Source organism: Terrapene carolina, unplaced genomic scaffold (assembly GCF_002925995.2).
Source record: "Terrapene carolina triunguis isolate 2854851 unplaced genomic scaffold, T_m_triunguis-2.0 Scaffold58, whole genome shotgun sequence".
Taxonomy (NCBI): domain Eukaryota; kingdom Metazoa; phylum Chordata; order Testudines; family Emydidae; genus Terrapene; species Terrapene triunguis.
In genome coordinates this window covers 50,677,178-50,698,063 of record NW_020664409.1, presented here as the reverse complement: position 1 = coordinate 50,698,063, position 20,886 = coordinate 50,677,178, and the positions used below count along the sequence as shown (strand labels likewise).

General features: G+C 37.7%; 1 protein-coding gene across 1 annotated transcript in view; it reads left to right on the top strand.

The window, feature by feature from the left end:
* NSMAF (neutral sphingomyelinase activation associated factor) overlaps positions 1–20,886 on the top strand; it is a 57,875-nt gene that overhangs the window by 17,472 nt on the left and 19,517 nt on the right. Inside the window, exons 6-19 of the mRNA XM_024205738.1 lie at positions 3,010–3,060; positions 7,112–7,183; positions 7,956–8,003; positions 8,097–8,149; positions 8,740–8,869; positions 10,071–10,142; positions 11,252–11,360; positions 14,463–14,639; positions 16,015–16,094; positions 18,396–18,486; positions 18,582–18,645; positions 18,771–18,822; positions 19,741–19,861; positions 20,253–20,384. Of these exons, the coding sequence (XP_024061506.1) occupies positions 3,010–3,060; positions 7,112–7,183; positions 7,956–8,003; positions 8,097–8,149; positions 8,740–8,869; positions 10,071–10,142; positions 11,252–11,360; positions 14,463–14,639; positions 16,015–16,094; positions 18,396–18,486; positions 18,582–18,645; positions 18,771–18,822; positions 19,741–19,861; positions 20,253–20,384 (1,252 nt within the window). The remainder of the gene's footprint in view (positions 1–3,009; positions 3,061–7,111; positions 7,184–7,955; positions 8,004–8,096; positions 8,150–8,739; positions 8,870–10,070; positions 10,143–11,251; positions 11,361–14,462; positions 14,640–16,014; positions 16,095–18,395; positions 18,487–18,581; positions 18,646–18,770; positions 18,823–19,740; positions 19,862–20,252; positions 20,385–20,886) is intronic.

Here is a 20,886-nt window from a genome sequence, read left to right as displayed (position 1 = left end):
TTATACTGATGTAGTTATACTCAGTACAGTTAGTTATTCTCTTTTTAGTGTAGAGCTTCTTTGAAAATGGCATTATGGGTCCATGGCAACAACTTCTATATAAAATGTCCTCTGTTTACAAATATAAAGATGCCTTTCTAACAACCAGTCCTGCAAACTCAGTCAGGTCCCTAAGAGTGGAGCTATGTTCTTTTCCTTTTCATCCCCACACTCTCCTGTTAAAGTTGTGAAGAACAAAACACGTTAGCCCAATCTGTAGTCCAAGGAGGATTCCTCTTACAGTATCTCAAAAACATCTTTGATAATGGAAAGTGTTCGGCAAACTAAATATGGGGTAGTTAGGTGCTACCATCTCCTTCCTATAATCAGGGGTGCTGGAACAATTTTCATGAGGGGGTGCTGATGATGGAAACCAGGTCTTTGGTGTTTGTTATTACTACTTCAAGCCAGAGGATGCAGGAGCACTCTTCGTTCCAGCACCACTGCCTATAATACTGGTAACGTATGGAAATCCTTGGATGAAAGCTGTGATATAAAACGCATTTTATATAAAAGGGAGGGAATTTAAAGTGTATAAAATGTGTATAATTGACACTTTCTGATGTCTGTCAAACTCTGTGCAGAGAAACCTTTATTAGCATATAAGACTTCATTACATCCGTTTTGTAATAAGTTGTAGTTACCGTGAATTATAATGGAACAGGTGTACAATATATTCACAGACAGGATTACTGTCTCTGTAAACTCAAAGCTCATTGCCAGTGCATGACTGAATAAGAAGCCTTTTGTTTTGACTGCGAGTAATGGGCAACTGAAAAGCTATTTAATGCCATAATAGTTGTGAAATAAAACCTGTAATGTGAAGATCATTGGAGATTATCAAAACAGTATAAAAATACTTTAACTTCCGCTTTCGTTATCTCTGAGGAATAACAAGATGCATTAATAATATATGTTAAAACCTGAAAGTGTCTTTTCTGTTATGCTTGTTTGATAATGCAGATGCTTTCAACCTTCATGTTCTATTTGCTAATTTAAATTTGGGATATCTATTTGAGAGTTCGCCAAACTGTAAAATATTCATTTAACGTGCAGTAATACAAGCTAACTGCAATGTACGCAAATCTTAGATATTAGGCCCCGATCCTGAAATGTGGGCAAACCTCTGTGCCTGCAGGGAGCTTGTTGCTAGATGAGGGCTTTCATAGCCATAGTTTGTTTGATTATTACCAGAGCACCTATGAGCTCTAGTCATGGACCAGCACCCCATTGTGTTAGATGTTGGTTGTACAAAGACAGAAGAAAAAGACAGTCCCTGTCCCAAAGAGATAATAGATGTCTACAGACAGGTAGATGGGGAAGTACAAGGAAACAATGAATCAATATTGGTCAGCACAGTCAGCAGTGCTCTCAGCACACCAGTACCCATTGTCAAGTTTTTTATAGGCATCGCTGAAAAGGAGAATAGTGAGGTAGCTTTCTGGATGTTTACAGGGAACTACTCCAAAGCGTGAAGGGCAGCATGAGAGAAAGCATAAAGGTACTTTTTTGAAAATTTAACAGGTGGCCAGTTGGAGGTGACATCTTTTCAATGGACCGTTCTGGCCTTGGAATCTGTGAATCTTGAGAGTAAATGAGAGAGAGGCCATGAAGGGCCTTGAAAGTGAAGACGGTTTGGAATAGTAGTTTGATTTAAATATTAAAACTAATTCAAAGAAGAACATTATAAATGTTAAGTGCAAAAAAAATTCTAGGAAAGGGCTGTATATCAAACAGCCTTCCAGTAAGTATAGTTAGACCTCAGTGCTCTTTCCTTACATTGCATTTAATCCTCTAAATATTGTGGACTCTTTTAGCGAATAGAATAAAAATGCACTAAATAAAAAAAGATGTTTAAGAAATTAAGCTTCTTGGTTGAGTTGAACACTTGTGCCTTTTGTAGGTGGTGGTCATATTGCTGAAAAGCGATATCTCTCACTAGCAGAAGTCACTCAAACTAAAAGAGTGCAATCCTGCTTCTATCTTGCTTAATAGTAGTTTACTGTCTTTAAAACCAGAAAGTGCTTACAACTTGTTAAACCTGTTCTTACATCAGTTTTAGTCCTATATATATATTTTTTATTATATATATATATATATATATATATATATATATATATATTTATAATGAATGCCTTTCTTCAGCAGTATCACCAGTGAACATGCCGCGCTAATGACAACTTAAATTCTGGATACAGCTAATTGAGTGAAAGGCATCATAACATAATTTAGTTAAAAACATTTAATATAACTGACTTTATTATTAATATTTGTTTCTATCTTTGGTCTTTTTACATAGCTTAGTAAAACAGTGATGTTGACAAGTTGTTTTAACAGTCATAAATCTTTAACTTTTTGAATATCAACATCTACCATCACTAAATAATTATTGTCTGATCCCCACATAATTTCCTGCAACTGTAAAAATTTAACTAATAAAAAGCTTAAAAATAAACATTGATATTATCCATCAAAATTATATATACAAAAATTGCATTCTGCTAAGCCTAATTATATAGGATTAGAAAACAAAGCAAAAGCTGCCAAGTTTAAGAATGGATACAAGTCCTCATGCTTTAGGGCATAACCAACTTCTAAATGAAGAGTTTTATGAATGATGTTTTATGAATTTCTAAATGAAGAAATTTTCCTTCCAAAAGGTAGTTCCATAATTGCCCACTTCTCGGTTTCTTACACCTTACTCTGAAGCATCTGGTACTGGCCACTTTTGGCAACAGGATACCAGATGGGCCATTCCTGGCAATTTCTATGTTCTGACCCCTTTGTCACTGTCACTCCCCTCTTGCTTCCACCCCAAGTTAATAGAAGATCTCTCCTCCCTGCGCAGACCTCCACATACACATCATGAGCGCACACACTTTATCCACATATTGTCACCAAACAATGTATTTCATAGAGAATTTATTGTCCAAGTGTATTCTGGCTAAATGATCTTTTATCCTTTTTCAGGCTTTTCTCATTAAAGAACAAAACATTATTGCACCCTATAAAACTGAAAGAGTAAGTAGACATTTTTCATTATGTTTAACAATCTAAGGATTTTATATGAACTATGCTCTTGTTCCTGAAAGAGCAAGATTGATTATTTAATTGCCATCTGAGTTTTATGGGAAGAAATGCAAAGTACTCATAATAAGTACTTCTGTGTATTGTATAATAAACGTTGTCTGGGTATTTGCCTTAATGTATGCATGATGTGTTGTCAAAGGTCTAAGGCTGCCATGACTTGATATTGAAACAAACTTTGTATGCATATAAAAGCTTTTCAATTGCTAGGTTAAACTAGATCAAGGAAAGGCAAATGAAGAAAGAAAATGCAGTGCAAAGAAACCAGTTTTTATAAATTTGCTGTGAAAGAACATAAGTGCTCAAATACCAACAAACTTCGTTCTTACCCAGAAGTTACTGGAAAAGAGTGAACAGGCACAAGAATTGTTTAAATTGCTCAAGATATTCTATCTTCCTTAAATAAGAGCAAGATTTCAAGGATAACACAGCCCACAAACTCCTGTTTCTATAATGAACAGCAACATGTCTTGGGAATGCTCTTTTGCTCCCTTCACAACTTTTTTAGGTTTTCTGTGTACTCTTTATTAACTAGATCTCTATTCATAAAGCATAAGCACTCTTGAAAGTTAGGGGGAAACAGTGAAAACCTTGTTGCACTGCTTTTCCCCTTATTCACCAGCATTATGTTGGCAGTACAGACAATAAAACCTTATTGACAGGAAAAGGTCCCTGTGACAGGGTTCTGGGCTGGGACTGCTGAGCCAGCTCTCTGTCATGCCGATTAAGGGAGGTAGATTGGAGCTGCCTAGAGAAACCTGTGCCTGATTGACAAAGGGGAAACATCTGCCAGCTCAGTTAGCCTGGGGCTGCAGAGGAAGGAAGCCAAGATGGGGCAGACAGAAAGGGGGAAGCCAGAGAGTGGCAGGAGAGGGGTAGTTCCCCCCTGGTTGCAGAGACTGAGAAGCCCTTAAGGCTGAAACCTCCAAGCTTTAGATGGTGAGAAGGCGGTGGGATTACACACTGTAAATAAACTGCACCGGTGATTGCTGAGCCAGAAGGTGTCTGAGTGGTTTTGGAACAGAGCAGAGGCAGGAGCAAAGGGGGCCCTGCTACGCCCTGTTACAGTCCTGGACAACAACAAACCCAACTGGATTGAGCTTGACGGGAAAAGATTGAGTTCTTGCTCCAGAATTCAAACTTACTGGAGGCTAACTAGTTGGGAGGAACTTTTTTGGTCCAGTTTGTGTCAATTATCTTTAGGTACTGGAGCGGATTTTTTTTTCTTCTTTTTTTTTTCCTTGTCATTTCTGTTCCTAACTAATCCTTATTTATGTGAGTGGTAGGGAATCATAACTAACACCATAAAGGGATGCAGCTGTATTGCTGCATGTTAAAACAAGAAACCTAGTGTTTCTTCCATAGCTTCAAGGGCTCACTTGTTCGGCTGTTGCCAAACCGATCTTCCCCCTGAATGATTACTAATTCCAGATGCTCATCTGAGTACTTTGCTCTGGTGCTAAGTTTAGGTATATGTGTTTTGAAACTCCACTGATCCTCTCCATTTAGCACCTATGTAGTTACACTCTCTAGCAAATCAGAATATCCTGAGTAGTTTTTGTTATCTTTCCATGTGACTGGGGAGATGGACTTTTTCTAAGATCCCTTTTGCCTATGTTGGCTCTAAATAACCCACGACACTGAAAAGCGGCTCTTCTGCAAAATAAATCTTTCATTGCATCTACCTATATCCCAGTGTCACCAAATACCTCTTAGTATTCATCTTGCCTCATTAGGTAATATATTTAAAAAATCACAGGAGTTTATTTGATATACTTTTATACCATGTCAGGGTTGTCAGAAGATTCTGTGATCTCCTTGCCGTGATACAATAGAGTGCAGACCTAAAATGTAGATAGATAAAATTGAACCTTGTTTTTAATGTTCAGTGTTTTTCCATTGTACATATTCTCCTTCCTCATTCAGAGACCTGTACTGCAATTAACCTGTATAGCCTGATCTGCTAAGATGTTGTAGATTAGAAACTTTTGTCTAAAAGGTATACAGTAACATTAAACATATCCTACAATAAAAACTTCAGTCGCTAGATACTGGTTCTAAAGTTACAAATAAATATGTTGACCCTCTGTTTTGGGTGTACAAGCATTTAAAAACTTTTGTTTCTAACTAGGGCTGTCGATTAATTGTAGTTAACTCAAAAATTAATCACGATTAACCGCAGTTTTAATTGCACTGTTAAACAGTAGAATACCAATTGAAATTTCATTAAATATTTTTTGATGTTTTTCTACATTTTCAAATATATTGATTTCAATTACAACACAGAATACAAAGTGTACAGTGCTCACTTTATATTTTTATTACAAATATTTACACTGCAAAAATGATAAACAAAGGAAATAGTATTTTTCAATTCACCTCATACAAATACTGTAGTGCAATCTCTTTATCATGAAAGTGCAACTTTAACAAATGTAGAATTTTTTTTTTGTTGCATAACTGCACTCAAAAAGAAAACAATGTAAAACTTTAGAGCCTACAAGTCCACTCAGTCCTACTTCTTGTTCAGCCAATCGCTCACACAAACAAGTTTGTTTATATTTACGGGAGATAATGCTGCCAGCATTGCAAGGTATTGACATGCCAGATATGCTAAACATTCGTATACCCCTTCATGCTTCAGCCACCATTCCAGAGGACATGCTTCCATGGTGATAACACTCATTTAAAAAAACGATGCGTTAATTAAATTTGTGACTGAACTCCTTGGGGGAGAACTGTATGTCTCCTGCTCTGTTTTACCCACATTCTGCCATATATTTCATGTTATAGCAGTCTCAGTTGATGACCCAGCATGTGTTGTTCATCTTAAGAACACTTTCACTACAGATTTCACAAAACGCAAAGAAGGTACCAATGTGAGATTTCTAAAGGTAGCTACAGCACTTGACCCAGGGTTTAAGAATCTGAGAGGCACGAGGTGTGGCGCATGCTTTCAGAAGTCTTAAAAGAGCAACAGTCCGATGCGGAAACTACAGAACCCGAACCACCAAAAAAGAAAATCAACCTTCTGCTGGTCACATCTGACTCAGATGATGAAAATGAACATGTGTCGGTCCACATTGCTTTGGATTGTTATCGATCAGAACCCATCATCAGCATGGACGCATGTCCTCTGGAATGGTGGTTGAAGTATAAAGGGACACATGAATCTTTGGTGCATCTACCATGTAAATATCTTGAGACGCCGGCTACAATGGTGCCATGCAAACAACTGTTCTCACTTTCAGGTGACATTGTAAACAAGAAGCGTGCAGCATTATCTCCTGCAAATGTAAAAAAAACTTGTTTTTCTGAGCGATTGGCTGCACAAGAAGTAGGACTGAGTGGACTTGTAGGCTCTAAAGTTTTGCATTGTTTTATTTTTGAATGCAGTTTTTTTTGTACATAATTTTGCATTTGTAAGTTCAACTTTCCTGATAAAGAGATTGCACTACAGTACTTGTATGAGGTGAATTGAATACTATTTCTTTTGTTATTTACAATGCACATATTTGTAATCAAAAATATAAAGTGAGCACTGTACATTTTGTATTCTGTGTTGTAATTCAAATCAATATATTTGAAAATGTAGAAAACATCCAAAAATATTTAAATAAATTGTATTCTATTGTTTAACAGTGCAATTAATTGTGTGATTAATCACGATTAATTTTTATAATCACGATTAACTTTTTAATCGTTTGACAGCCCTACTTCTAACACTATAATAATCTGAAAACTTGTCTCAAAATGTTTATTAAATACTGAATAGCTTGCCAAATACCACTTAAAAAGCAAATTTACTCCAACGAAGCTGCATTTTGTAATTTATTGTATATTTGTCATGGGTATGAAATCCAAAATAGTTCAAGAATGCCACCTTCTTTTAAAATACATTTTGGCTAGAGAGTGTGTGGTCTTTTGGTACTGTGCTTAATTATAGTCTCTCATCCGTATTAAACGTACTTTTTGTCTTTGGTAGGGTAAAACTGAATACCTCTTTCAATTGGATGTTGCTGGGAAGGTGGATGACGTTATACAAACTCTACTTCAGGTACAAGTGTTTGACAGCTTTGCAAACTTCACCACAACATCATCTAATTTTGGAATATGTGATACAGGTAGAATCTCTCTAAGCAAATAGTTTTATAGATTCATAGACTCTAGGACTGGAAGGGACCTTGAGAGGTCATCGAGTCCAGTCCCCTGCCCTCATGGCAGGACCAAATACTGTCTAGACCATTCCTGATAGACATTTATCTAACCTACTCTTAAATATCTCCAGAGATGGAGATTCCACAACCTCCGTAGGCAATTTATTCCAGTGTTTAACCACCTGACAGTTAGGAACTTTTTTCTAATGTCCAACCATAAACCTCCCTTGCTGCAGTTTAAGCCCATTGCTTCTTGTTCTATCCTTAGAGGCTAAGATGAACAAGTGTTCTTCCTCCTCCTTATGACACCCTTTTAGATACCTGAATAGCTTCACCTTCTGAAGGCAAATGGAAAGGACACTTGCCTAAGAATACTACCAATTTGCTTGGAGCACCTGTGATAACGTACACTAATCAAACATAGTGCTCATTTTGAAATCTGCCTTATACGTCTCTCTTAGAAAACTTTTATTTCTTGATGGTGCTTGTCTGTATAGACCAGATATTAAAATGACTTCAAATTTGAACAGTAGATCTGAGTAATAATTTCTTTTACAATTATTGCACGTCATTTCTCTGTTAACAGTGTGCAAGTCTGCTGAGTGCCCTCAACTTCTATTGACTGTAGTATGAATCTATATGGTATTTAATTTTAACTCCTTTTTTTAATAGCTCAATCGGGCCTCTCACCTGGACAAGCTGGGAGATCAGGCTGCCATGGTAAATCCAATGACGTATTTTAAGGGCATGTTGATGATGATGATGATCCGACTGCAATTAGGAACATAAAACATTTTAATCTTTTTTTCTTAGATAACTGCTATATTGCAGTCACGTTTGGCTAGAACATCATTTGATAAAAACAGGTATGTTTCTAATTATTTTTTACTACAAAATTCAAGCTTGTTTAGAGATTAACAAAAGCTAATTAGCTTGTTTAAAGTGTTTAGGAAAACCTTGTTTACCACAGCATGTGCATTTTAATTTAGAGGATCTTACTTCTCTTTGCATTATGACTCAGTATTGTAGCACCTTACATTTAGCATAGAGGGTGGAAAATTCTCTGCTATAAAGTTAAATTTGTTACCTTTTTATACATCTTCATACTGTTCTGAGTCCTTATACATGAGTTTCTGGTGGAAATGTGGCATTTCTGAACGGACTGTGAAAAATGCAGCAGTGCGTGTGAAGCTGTCAGTGCTTTAAAATGATGGCTGCTGCAGAATGTGATGGGGACTGTGTAACAACTTCTACTTTGGAGTAGCAGGGAAGATAGGGAGAGGACTCTGGTACATTTTTCAGATAACCTGTTTTAGCCATGCAATAAGATGCACGTAGAAACATTTCTAGAGCAGTGTGTGACCATTTCAGTTAAGCAGGAACCAGTGAGAGATATATTGACTTCTGTGTTTTTTGTTTTTTTGGGGTTTTGTTTTTTTTTTTTAACTTTTCTCAGATTTCAAAATGTTTCTGAAACCTTGCATATGGAATGTGAAGCAGAAATGGTGACACCACTGGTGACTAATCCGGGGCATGTATGCATCACTGATGCAAACCTGTATTTCCAGCCTCTTAATGGATATCCTGTAAGTAAACAAAATTTCAAGTGTGATTTTTTTTTTTTTTTTTTTTTCCCCACCCTGCACATCTGTGTACCATATATAACTTCTTTTTTCTAGATGACTCCTCATAAGAAAATGCCTCCTCTTGGAACACATGCAATAAGCACCTACGTAGATGTAATTTGTTGTGCTGATTAAAGTAATAACCATTTAATTTTCCACAGTTTTCCTTTGTTGACTGTTCATATGTAATATTATACATATCACTTAAATTACTGGGACTGTTTCTTGATCTTGACTATTTCATTGAAATGAAAACATAGTTCTTACTTTTTGATTTGTCAGAGAGAGATTATTTTCATTGGATTACTGGCCTAATAGCAGTTATTCAGTTGCATGGTAGACTTTCCTTGTCTGAATATTCCATGTAATTTACAATGTATAGGACCTTATTCTGAAGTACTTTCCCTGCATACTGGAGATTTGAGTACATTCTGTGTCTAGTTAAAACTGAACAAGGTTAACTACATGTAGGGGGCTCTCCAGTTCCTGACCTACTAAACTTTTTTTTCCACGGGGGGGGAAGGTGGAGGGTGTTGTAGATTAAACTGGTTGATCATTGCTGCTTCATTCATGGGACTGTTTTTTGTTTGTGCTGTCAAAGGGTTAAAATTATTCTAAAACAATTGTTTAAAAATCCGTTCCCGAACCTACTATAGATTACCACTCACTATGCGTTTGTAATGTCCTAAAGTCAGATCCGCTGCCACCTTGTGTTGTGTTAGGTGAAAGAAATGCTATTTTATGTTTGTCCATAAGGTGGTATCCATAGCTAGCAAATATTTTTCCCAGCATGCTTACTTTTCAAGGACCCTTTCCATATTCTGACAACTTCCTCATTTTTGCCTTCTACTGTTGTGTGACTAGGGTTGTTTGAGAAAATTTTAGAATGACCTATAAACAGTGGAGTTGCCACTAAAGTTGTCTCTCAATCTGGGAAGCTGCCAATAGCAAAATAATTATTTCTCCTACAAAATAACTATTTCTGTAGGAGAACAGGGGTAGATTCTTCTCTAATGTGGTGGATAAATCTTGCCTCCAGGGCATTACATGCCTACAAACAAAAAAAACCCTTGTTTAATTTCCTTGAATGTTACTGATATCATCTATAAGAATCTGTGGAGTATTAATGCTTTTGGGGTATGTTTTGATTTTTATTTTACAGAAACCTGTGGTTCACATAATGATGCACAATGTCCGTCGCATCTACAAAAGAAGACATGGTCTAATGCCATTGGTGAGCTGGGGTTGTTTACCTGTAGCTACATATATTGCTAATACCTTTCACACTTTCTCTGAATTTATCCAGTGGGAGAAAAAGTAACTCCTCTTGCTTTCTGAGATTAAGAATAGGACTGCAGTTTTCACCCACCATTTACGTTTTGTTAGCAAGATAGAAGTTGTAAATTGAAAGGAACAGTGAACTGTCTGTATGAGGGGTGAGGGCCTCTTCCATAGGTACTTTTAAAAATTAATATTTCAGTTTGGTATTAGTGGAGACTAGTCCAGATCTTATGCTAAAAAGCTATTTAAAGGATTTTACTTAATTTGCTGATTATTCCGATGTGTGAATGAGATGGAAACTTAAGTACACTCTCCGGTTCTGCTGACCTGTATTACAGTTCTTTCACAGTGAAATAACAGAACTACTTTCTTTTGTTTGCCATAAAGTAATTTGGTTTATACATTGACTTCCGTGGCTTTACAGTGCCCAGATTTGGGGTATGTTGACATCCCTAATGATTTTTTTTTAAATTACATATTCTTTTGCAAAATGGCCAGGTTGGTAAATGTGAGTTCTAAAGATTATATATAATCTTGAAGTACAAGAAGGAAATTGTGTTAGGTTACATGACTGATGTGAGAGAGTGGCAAAGGGGCAGCACAACAATTCTGCACTGAGATCTTGGTTGTACACTTTCAGTGTTTTTGTTTGTTTTTAACATAATGTAAATGTAAACTCTAGGTGTAACACCATTTGAGGGGAGGGACCCAAAGGGGCTCACTTTGGCCTTGTTTCAGTCAATTACTATATATTTAAGTTAAAATGTGTACTGTGTATTGTATATGAAATTGTTAGATTGTCTCGTTTGGATCAGTTGTGTACAGCCATAAATTTCCTTTCTCTGATTACAAGAAAGTGCATGTGTATATGGTTGAGGAGGGGAGGAATCTTTACAACAGGCAGCGTATTAGCCAATAGTTAGGCAAAACTGCTGACGAACTTCTTGTATGGGAACAGTCTTAAGTTTTGGATGTCGCTAACTGAATTTGGCTGTTAGTAACATGGGCAGTAGGGCTTGTCGCTGAATTTCTAGACTTAATTTTTCTCCTTTAATTTCAAAGGGTCTAGAAGTATTTTGCACAGAAAATGACCTGTGTTCTGACATCTACTTAAAATTCTACAACTCTCAAGATCGAGATGAGCTCTATTTCTATATTGCAACATATCTAGGTTTGAAACCATTTATTTATTAAATGTCCTACTTCGTTCCCTTGTGGGGAATATGCTGGGTTCTGTTGTCTTGATGTGTGGGAAGAGGTAGGTCACAATTGTGACGGGTGGGATCACAGAACCCCCCCCCTTGGGAGCTGCCACCTGATGTGCCAAGACTACTTCTGCCCTTGCCTTCCCTCTGCCAGCTCGGGACCCCAGCACCCCGTCTTGCTGAGCCAGATACTCCCATCTGCTCCAACACAGACCCAGGGTCTGAACCAAGTGCCCAAAAGCTGCAGACTTAACTGAAAACATCTTACAGAAGTGTGCTTGTCTCTAACACTCAGATGCCCAACTCCCAATTGGGTCTAAACCCAAATAAATCCATTTTACCCTGTATAAAGCTTATGCAGGGTAAACTCATAAATTGTTCGCCCTCTCTAACACTGATATAGAGAGATGCACAGCTGTTTGCCTCCCCAGGTATTAATACATACTCCGAGTTAATTAATAAGTAAAAAGTGATTTTATTAAATACAGACAGTAGGATTTAAGTGGTTCCGAGTAGTACTAGACAGAACAAAGTAAGTCACCAAGCAAAATAAAATAAAATGCGCAAATCTATGTCTAATCAAACTGAATACAGATGAGATCCTCACCAGTTCCAGAATGCTCCCTTTTACAGACTAATCTCCTTTTAGCCTGGGTCCAGCAATCACTCACACCCTTTGTACACTATCCTTTGTTCCAGTTTCTTTCAAGTATCCTGTGGGGTGAAGAGGCTCTCTCTTTAGCCAGCTGAAGACAAAATGGAGGGGTCTCCCACAGGCTTAAATAGACTTTCTCTTGTGGGTGGAGACCCCCTCCTCACTCCTATGCAAAGTCTAGCTCCAAGATGGAGTTTAGGAGTCACCTGGGCAAGTCACATGTCCATGCATGACTCACAATTTTTACAGGTAGCCTCCATTGTTTACATGCTACCTTGAACGTCCTCAAGTAGACTTCTTATGTGGATTGGAACGTTCCAAGATCCATTGTCCTTTAAGTGTTTCTTGATTAGGTACTTAATTTCTACATTCCTTTCTCCAGGAATTGACCAAATGCTCTACTAAGGTTATTTAGAAATCAAGCCAGTACACAGCCAACATTCATAACATTAATAACTTTGAATACAAAAATGTTACATGCATACAAATAGGATTAATACATTCAGTAGATCATAACCTTTACGGAGATATGTTACATGCTATATGTAGCATTAAAACACATTCTAAGCATATTTCCATAAAGCCTTATAGGAGGTACCGTCACAACAATTATGCATCTTTTTAATAGGTGGAAAGCTCCATTCCTCCGTAGACTTTTGGGCATATGGCAGTCTATTTAGAGGCCACCTGTACCCCCTATAATAGGGGTCGGCAACCTTTGGCATGCGGCCCATCAGGCTAATCCGCCGGCGGGCCACGAGACATTTTGTTTACATTGATCGTCCGCAGGCACAGCCCCCCCACAGCTCCCAGTGGCCACGGTTTGCCGTTCCCGGCCAATGGGAGCTGCGGAAAGCGGTGGCCACCCATGCTGCTTCCCGCAGTTCCCATTGTCCAGGAACGGCGAACCTCGGCCACTGGGAGATGCCCGGGGGCCGTGCCTGTGGACGGTCAACATAAACAAAATATCTTGTGGCCTGCCGGCAGATTACCCTGATGGGCTGCTTGCCGAAGGTTGCCGACCCATGTTCTATAAAAGTTACTGGGTAGCTGCAGGGGAAGGAGAATGAGAGGGTATGAAGAATATCCGGTTTCTACATATCCATGCTGTAGGAGCATATATAGGTCCCCCTCTTCCCCTCGCTACAGGTTATCATGCTTGCACTGTAACTAGCTAAAGATTTTTTAATTTTTGGTGGAGGTTGGCAGGGGGGTTGGTTTCTAGGAGCCACCCGCAGACTTGCATCTAATCTTTGACAGTGTTAAAGGACCTGTCGTCTGCTACGCCACCATCCCCAAGTTGCCTGTATCAGCCTTTGTAACTGTGCTTTCTAGTTGCAGAAAATTGTATCTTCCACCTTGATTGTTGGCTTCTTTGTTTTTTTAAATAAGAGATGAATGCCAGTCATTCATCAGTAGGATTAAAACTACAGCGTGTTCGTTACCAGACTGGGCCAGTGTTGTTAGGGGGAGTTCACTTTGTGACAACATGTATTTGTGAAATAGCTCTCAACAGTGCATCCTACTATCTCTTTAGCTTACGGACTCAATGAAGGTGTTAACAACAGAATTGTGTTAATGAATAACATAATTAATGTTCTGTGAATAATTTAATAAGAGGCTGGCATACAAATCCCAACCCCCTTAGTCTGTGATAAACCCAGTGTATGTCACAGGGGTGAGAGATAGCAGAATCTACTTAGATATGCTCAAATATAATCAAAGAAGCAGCCAACGTGGCAACAGTACCGTATTCTGTGGTAATGGCTATGGAAATGGTCTGTCAGCTCAGGCCATCTTTTCCTTTAAGAGTATGGCTTGTATATCCATACTTCCATTAGAACCGTATTATTTGGTTTTGGAGCTAATGGAGGGGAGGATCTCTGACAGACACTCCACTCCGTATTCCGTAGGCAAAGAGATCCTCCTGTAATAATTTCCTTTTTTCTGTGTGGTGTTGGTATTGCACCTTCATCCAATCTGTTTGTTAAACAGGACCTCATTCACAGAAAGGTGGGACCACGTTTCACTAACCGATGTTAAGCAGGCACCATTAGTTACTCCATAGCAAAACAAATTCCTTTCATGTAGTCTCATCCCTTAGTAAACCATGATCCAGAATCTTAAGGGTCTTCTCGCTGCTAAGAAGAAAATTCTTCAAATACTGTAGACGTCACGTTTCTCTTTACTTTCACAAATGTTTAGTCTTTTTCCCCTGTCCAGTCAATTGGACTCCTTAATGATTTTTATGCATTTTAAAGCTATGGATAGGTATGTTTTAATTAGATTGTTTAAACATTATACACATTTACAGTGTATAATGCAGTGAAATAATTCAAGGTGCTTTAAAGTTAAGTATCTTTTAGAATAGAGAAAGAAGTTTAATATTTTTTTTTTATTTTTATTTTTTAAGAAAATCATATTACAGAGCAGACGGCTGAGAGTTACATGTTGCAATGGCAGCGAGGTCATATTTCAAACTACCAGTACCTTCTTCATCTCAACAATCTGGCTGATCGGAGCTGCAATGATCTCTCCCAGTATCCTGTATTTCCTTGGATCATAGCAGATTATTCTAGTTCAGAATTAGGTAAACAACATATATAGGAGGAAAAATCATAGTCTGCACATGATGTACAAATCTGAAACTGCTGCTTTTACACTGCATAAAAATCATGCCACATCAACCTGAGGTTGGAGGGTAAGGAACAGGATGTTAATCAGTATGCTAATCCCAGCTCTATTGTGTCAAGCAAGTGACTGTGTCTGATTTCCCCATCTGTAAAATGGGGCTAATACTTGATGAGGTGTGAAGCTTAACTAATGTTTGTAAAAGCTTTTGAGGTGCTTGCTAAAAGGGCCACATTTGTCTTCTTCCACAATATTTTTTATGAATGAGTCAACAATATCTTGTGGTCAATAATCTCAACAGCGTTTTGCATTTTTTTATAATCTATATGGAGCAATCATATGATAGTCTGGCATGAAACAGACTGATAAGGTACAGAAGAAATGTATGGACCAGGTGTTGCTAGACTGAGGCCATCACCATTTTCTGATAAACGCTTCCTAAAAAAGGGAGGTTCAAGGCAGGGTGCTAACTGTCAAGGTTAGTGCCTAAACTGGCTTCCTGAGTAAGGTTCTAATTGTAACATTTTGTGTTGCTGGTAGCTTGCCCTCTTCAAAGTTGTGAATGCCTTTGCCGTTAATGGGCCCAGTGTGACTTCACTTGTGCTTCTCAGCTCCCACTCAGACACCTCCTATTCAGACAATGTTGTTGTGACACAATGAAGGTGTCAAGTTACTTAAGGGATGGTAGGGGGAAGATATGTCATTTTTCTGTGCCTCAAGGCCACTGGGGTCCATATTAACAGATGGGAGATGTTTGCCCAATCATAGTGCTTTGGAACATATAATGTTAACAAAATCCTACTCCAGAGCTAGCCTTTGTGTGCAACTTTTAAATAAGCTGAAAAACTAATGTTGGGAACAGGGTATAGTCACTTAGGGCAAGTCTACAGCACAAAATTAAGTCAACCTAAGTTATGTCTACATGCAGCCACTGCAGTAATTGAGTAATTTTGCATATCCACACTACACACCTTGTGTTGGTAGTGCATGTCCTCATCAGGAGCACTTGCACCGATTTAACTGTCAGTGTGGGACATTGTGGTACTACTTCTGAAAGGCATCAGCAATTGATGTAAGCAATGCACTGGCACTGGCGCCCTAACTACATCAAACTAAGCGCTACGCCTCTCGTGAAGGTGGAGTTAAGTCAGTGAGTTACGTTTTAGTGTAAGCTGCCTTACGTTGACCTAACTCTATAGTGTAGGCCAGGCCTTAGTGTGAGAGCTTCTTGTGCCTGTAGGAAGAGGAGGAAAATGTTGTTTTAAAATATTGGTTTACAAGTGATTCCTATCAGTGGTAGCAATCCATACAGATTAATTTCTTTTCTCTTTTAGATTTGACAAAGCCTGAAACATTCCGGGATCTTAGTAAACCAGTTGGTGCTCTGAATAAAGAAAGGCTGGAAAGACTACTGGTATGTGGAGTTCAGGTTTTTTTTTGTTTTATAATTTGTGACCTACAGATCTTATTACTAAGAGGACTCCGTTTTCCATCTAGCATCTCTTGAGAGGATGAAATACACACAATACAAAAATAAAATAAATATGCTTGTATGACTTGTATTCAGATATTTCTAGGATTTTTCACTGTATTTCCTATGTTCTGCAATTCTTAAAACTGTTATTGAAACTTAGACTACAAACATCAGAAGCAAACTCTACCTGTATTAAGTTAGTGTGGTGTGGAATTCAATATATCCATAACTAATAGTGCAAACTTAAATATCTAAGAAGCACTGCATGTAAAATATGGAGAACAAACTTGTTAAATCTCATCATAAATATGAGGCTTTCTGCCTCTTTAAAATGAAGTCCACTGGGTAGTTAACTGTTGTGATTGCTTTTCCATGGATACTACGACGATTAGCTATATAAAACCCTATGATAGATGGATAGATTATGAAGCATAATGTAAAATAAGTGTGTGTGAATCAGTGAAATTATTTTTAAGAAGAACATAAGAATCTGTTTTAACAAACAATATAGTTACAAATTAAGGTAGAACGTAGGCACATGCTTCTAAAGCCATGTCTATATTTATGTCAGCAAAACATATGTTGTTCAGGGAGGTGAAAAAGCACCCCCTCGAGCGACATAAGTTTTGCTGGCGTAAGCGCTTGGTGCACAGCGCTGTGTCTCCTGCCGACATAGCTACTGCCGCTCGTTTAGATAGTTTTATTATGTCAACGGGAGAGCTCTCTCCTGTCAGCATAGAGTGGCTACATGAGTGATCTTACAGTTGCACAGCTGTATTAATACAGCTGTGCCACCGTAAGCTTCCTAGTATAGACATGGCCTAAGTCTCTAAGAAAAGGGGTTTAATGGGGAGGGGAAAGTGGGGGAATATTTTAAAAAAAAAATTTTTTAAATCCACACACATGGCAAAAGACCAGGGTAAAAAGTGAATGATTAATACCTGAAATGGAGTACTGCCACCGTACTTCATATGCAGTTATAGACAATACCTCGTAAGAAATTCCTTCCCATTCCACATCAGGCAGGAATTTTTTTTCATGAGCAATCTAACATACCCTGTTTCCCTGAAAATAAGACATCCCCCGAAAATAAGACCTACTTCCAGTTTTGCCTCTCGCTGTAATATAAGACATCCCCCGAAAATAAGACCTCCCCGATAATAAGGCCACCCCGGAATATAAGGCCCCGAAGCTCCAGGAAAAATAAGACCTCCCCTGAAAATAAGACCTAGCGCATCTTTGGGAGCAAAAATTAATATAAGACACTGTCTTATTTTCGGGGAAACACGGTATAAATGTAGTGTTTGAAAGATCCCCATCTCTTCACTGGCATTAGACTTCATGATTGTAATTCTTAGACATAAAGCTGCAAAAACACTTTAGAGAATCCTAGTATATTCTTTTTAGGACCTGTCTTATTGGCAAATTGGCAGCATTAAGTTATCATAAAGGAACAATCATATGAAGAATATAAATATCCTTTAATAATTATCCCCATGCTGCTGAACTGCTTATCTCTTTCAGAAGCACTGGGACAGGAAATTCTTGCCAAATCAGTAGCATCTTTACTGGTGAAAAAGAGAGAAGGACTTTAAAGAAATAAAGATTCTTAATGCAAATTCAGATTTCCACCCCTACATTTCTTTGATTCTGTGCTCTAAATCAGTTGATTGCTTTATTTGTATTGGAATACATTCTAATTTCAAGAGGTATCTTGAATATATTAGTCTCTGCTAATAGATACCATTGAGTTGGAGTTTTATTTGGACATGCTGCCTTTCCATATGCAACACTTAAAAACCACTGTAGTGATACATGTTTGGAAACTTACATAGATTCTTGGTCTATGATTGTTATGGATGATTTAAAGAAGTGTAACCTTTAACTTATCCTAAGATGTGAAGAAGAGCTATAACACTGAATTTACAGACATGCTATAAACTTACAAAAATGCAAACTGCCAATGTACCTTGTTTTTTTCCACTTTTAGCCTGTTCTGCTCTTTTCAGCTTACGAGGAATGCATTTCAGATAGTGTGTGTATAATGGAATACAGGAATTCTTTACTGAGATTAAGTATCTGTAACTATACAATTTAAAAGCTTTGTATTGTGTTTTTATCTGAATGAGAAGTGTTTAATCCTAGCTTAAGTTTTTTGATAAACACGTGTGTGTTTAATACAGGGGGGAAAAATACTACTCTAATTTTAAACAGTTTGTCTTTTTTTTCAATATGTTGCAGACACGTTATCGGGAAATGCCAGAGCCTAAGTTTATGTATGGCAGCCACTACTCGTCTCCAGGTTATGTTCTGTTCTATCTTGTTAGAGTTGGTAAGATTGCTTTCATTGCAAGTCTTTTGAATATCTGGTGGGTTTGAAAATAAGCAGAATTTGGACAGATCTGACTTCCATTCTTATCTCCCCAGCACCAGAGTACATGCTTTGTTTACAAAATGGAAAGTTTGATCATGCTGACAGAACGTTCAACAGGTTGGTTTAATTTGAATTTAACAGATTTATTTTTCACTATATAATGGTTTCCTTTAAATTGCATGCTTGGATGGGGCTTAAAGTACTTTCCTGACCAATATACCTTTGACTTGTATTATGTCTAGTATTGCAGAAACCTGGAAAAACTGTCTGGATGGTGCAACAGACTTCAAAGAGGTAAGTAGCCAGAAGCTACTTGACGTCACATTACCTGACTGCTCTGTCCTCCTTTTTTCCATTTCAAAAATTTTAAATTTCTGTTGGTTGTTTCCTTATGGAGGTGAAGACTGCCTTGCTATGCTTGGTTTGAGCTTGGCACTGGAGATAGGTTTAAATTCCTTCTCTGAATGGTCACATGGCTTCTGGTGGGCTGCTTTTCCTTTTTTTTTTTTTAAACAGTTCTATTTTGATCAGATCTTTAGTTGGAGATTTTAAGCGAAGATCATGAGATTATTCTACCAAGTTCCTTTCCTCGCTAAATATAATTGGGACTTGGCTTTTGTAGTGCAGCCCATTTTGAGGGTTTAGAATTATAGTACCAAAAAAAAAAAAAAAAGTATCTTCTGTTTTTAAGCATCACAGAAATATTGCATTTGAGGCATCTTAAAAGCCTTCTCATTGTTCTTAATGTCTTTTAAAAAACTAAAGGAGATCTGTCAGGTAGATGTTTGGAGCTGGTAAATTATGCTTCACTGACATCAGAGAAGCTTGAATTGGGAAAGGAGGCTTTTCTTAACATTGCAGTCCAGTTTTCCACTGCAGAATTAGGAGTGGTTAATTATAGCTGATCTTAGACAACTGGCTTACCTGAAATGCTTTAGAACCTTGGCCTGATATGTTTGTCAGAGTTCTATTTGCTATTTTCAGAACTTTAAAATTGAATCTATACAAGACTTAGCTTTTTATCTACCTTTAAAATGCTTTGGGGACTTTCCAGAATGTTGACAAGTTTGTAATACTGTAATGTTATAATATGCCATGTGTTTTTAGCAGTGTTGTTTCAGTATATGTATTGATGCATTTCATTTAAAATGATAAAAAATAAAGGAAATCCTGACATTTTTTTCTTCCCTCCCTCTTCCATCCTCTCACTAGCTAATTCCAGAATTCTATGAAAATGATTCCAGTTTTCTAGTGAATAGTCTGAAGCTGGACCTGGGGAAAAGACAGGGAGGAAAGATGGTTGAACATGTAGAACTTCCTCCTTGGGCATCAGGTAATGACATTCTGAATGCATTTCCTAAACTCAATACTGCACATAGTTTACCTTCATTGCTTTCAGACTCTTGGAATCCTTTGTCTCTCCCACCTCCAAATTTTATTTTTCTCTTCTATTCTATTTTGTGTTACAAACGCTTAAATAAAAATAAGTACAGGTATTGGGGAGGAATAATCTAAAGTGGCTATTAATAAATGAAGATCATATTCTTATATGAATGTATAAATCAAATACTTTTTTCAAAATGTTACTAAATAGCTGAAGTAGTGTTATTTTAATAAATCTGGAAGGTTTCTCCGTGGAATGTCTGTGAGGGGTGAGAGAGAGGAGAGTTCATCCACATTTAACAGTAGTAGATTTCTGCACTGATTAAACTTTCTCTTGTTAGATCCTGATGACTTTCTTCAGAAGAGCCAAAATGCCTTAGAAAGCCAGTACGTGTCAGAACATCTCCATGAATGGATTGACTTAATATTTGGCTACAAGCAGAAGGGAAGTGAAGCCATTGCAGCCCACAATGGTAAATTGTAAAATTCTCTAAAGAATCACTTTTTTGACATTCTAACTAAACTCGGATGGAAAATGTGACTAGCAAGGTTTCCATGTTGCCCTGCATTCTTTTGAACATGCATCAAGCCTGTGTTTGATCCTTCAGTACTTGCGAAAATTGCCAATCCTTTTCCACTGGAAATAGTGACTCATCTTCTAAAACGTATTCCCTTTCTTGTAATGTCTGTCTTCCCGGAATACAGTATATAAATGAGAAATGTTTGATTATGTATTGTGTGTAGATGTTGCACCAGACAGCAAGTGTGAAAAATCGGGACGGGGGTGGGGGTAATAGAGGCCTATATAAGACAAAACCCCAAATATCGGGACTGTCCCTATAAAATCGGGACATCTGGTCACCCTTGTTGCACTTAAAATGACAGTCAAGGGAGACCGACAATATTTTTGTCTGTTATTTACTCAAGTCAATGATAATGGCAATTTGGTGCTGAAATAGTCTCTTGTGTATTTCA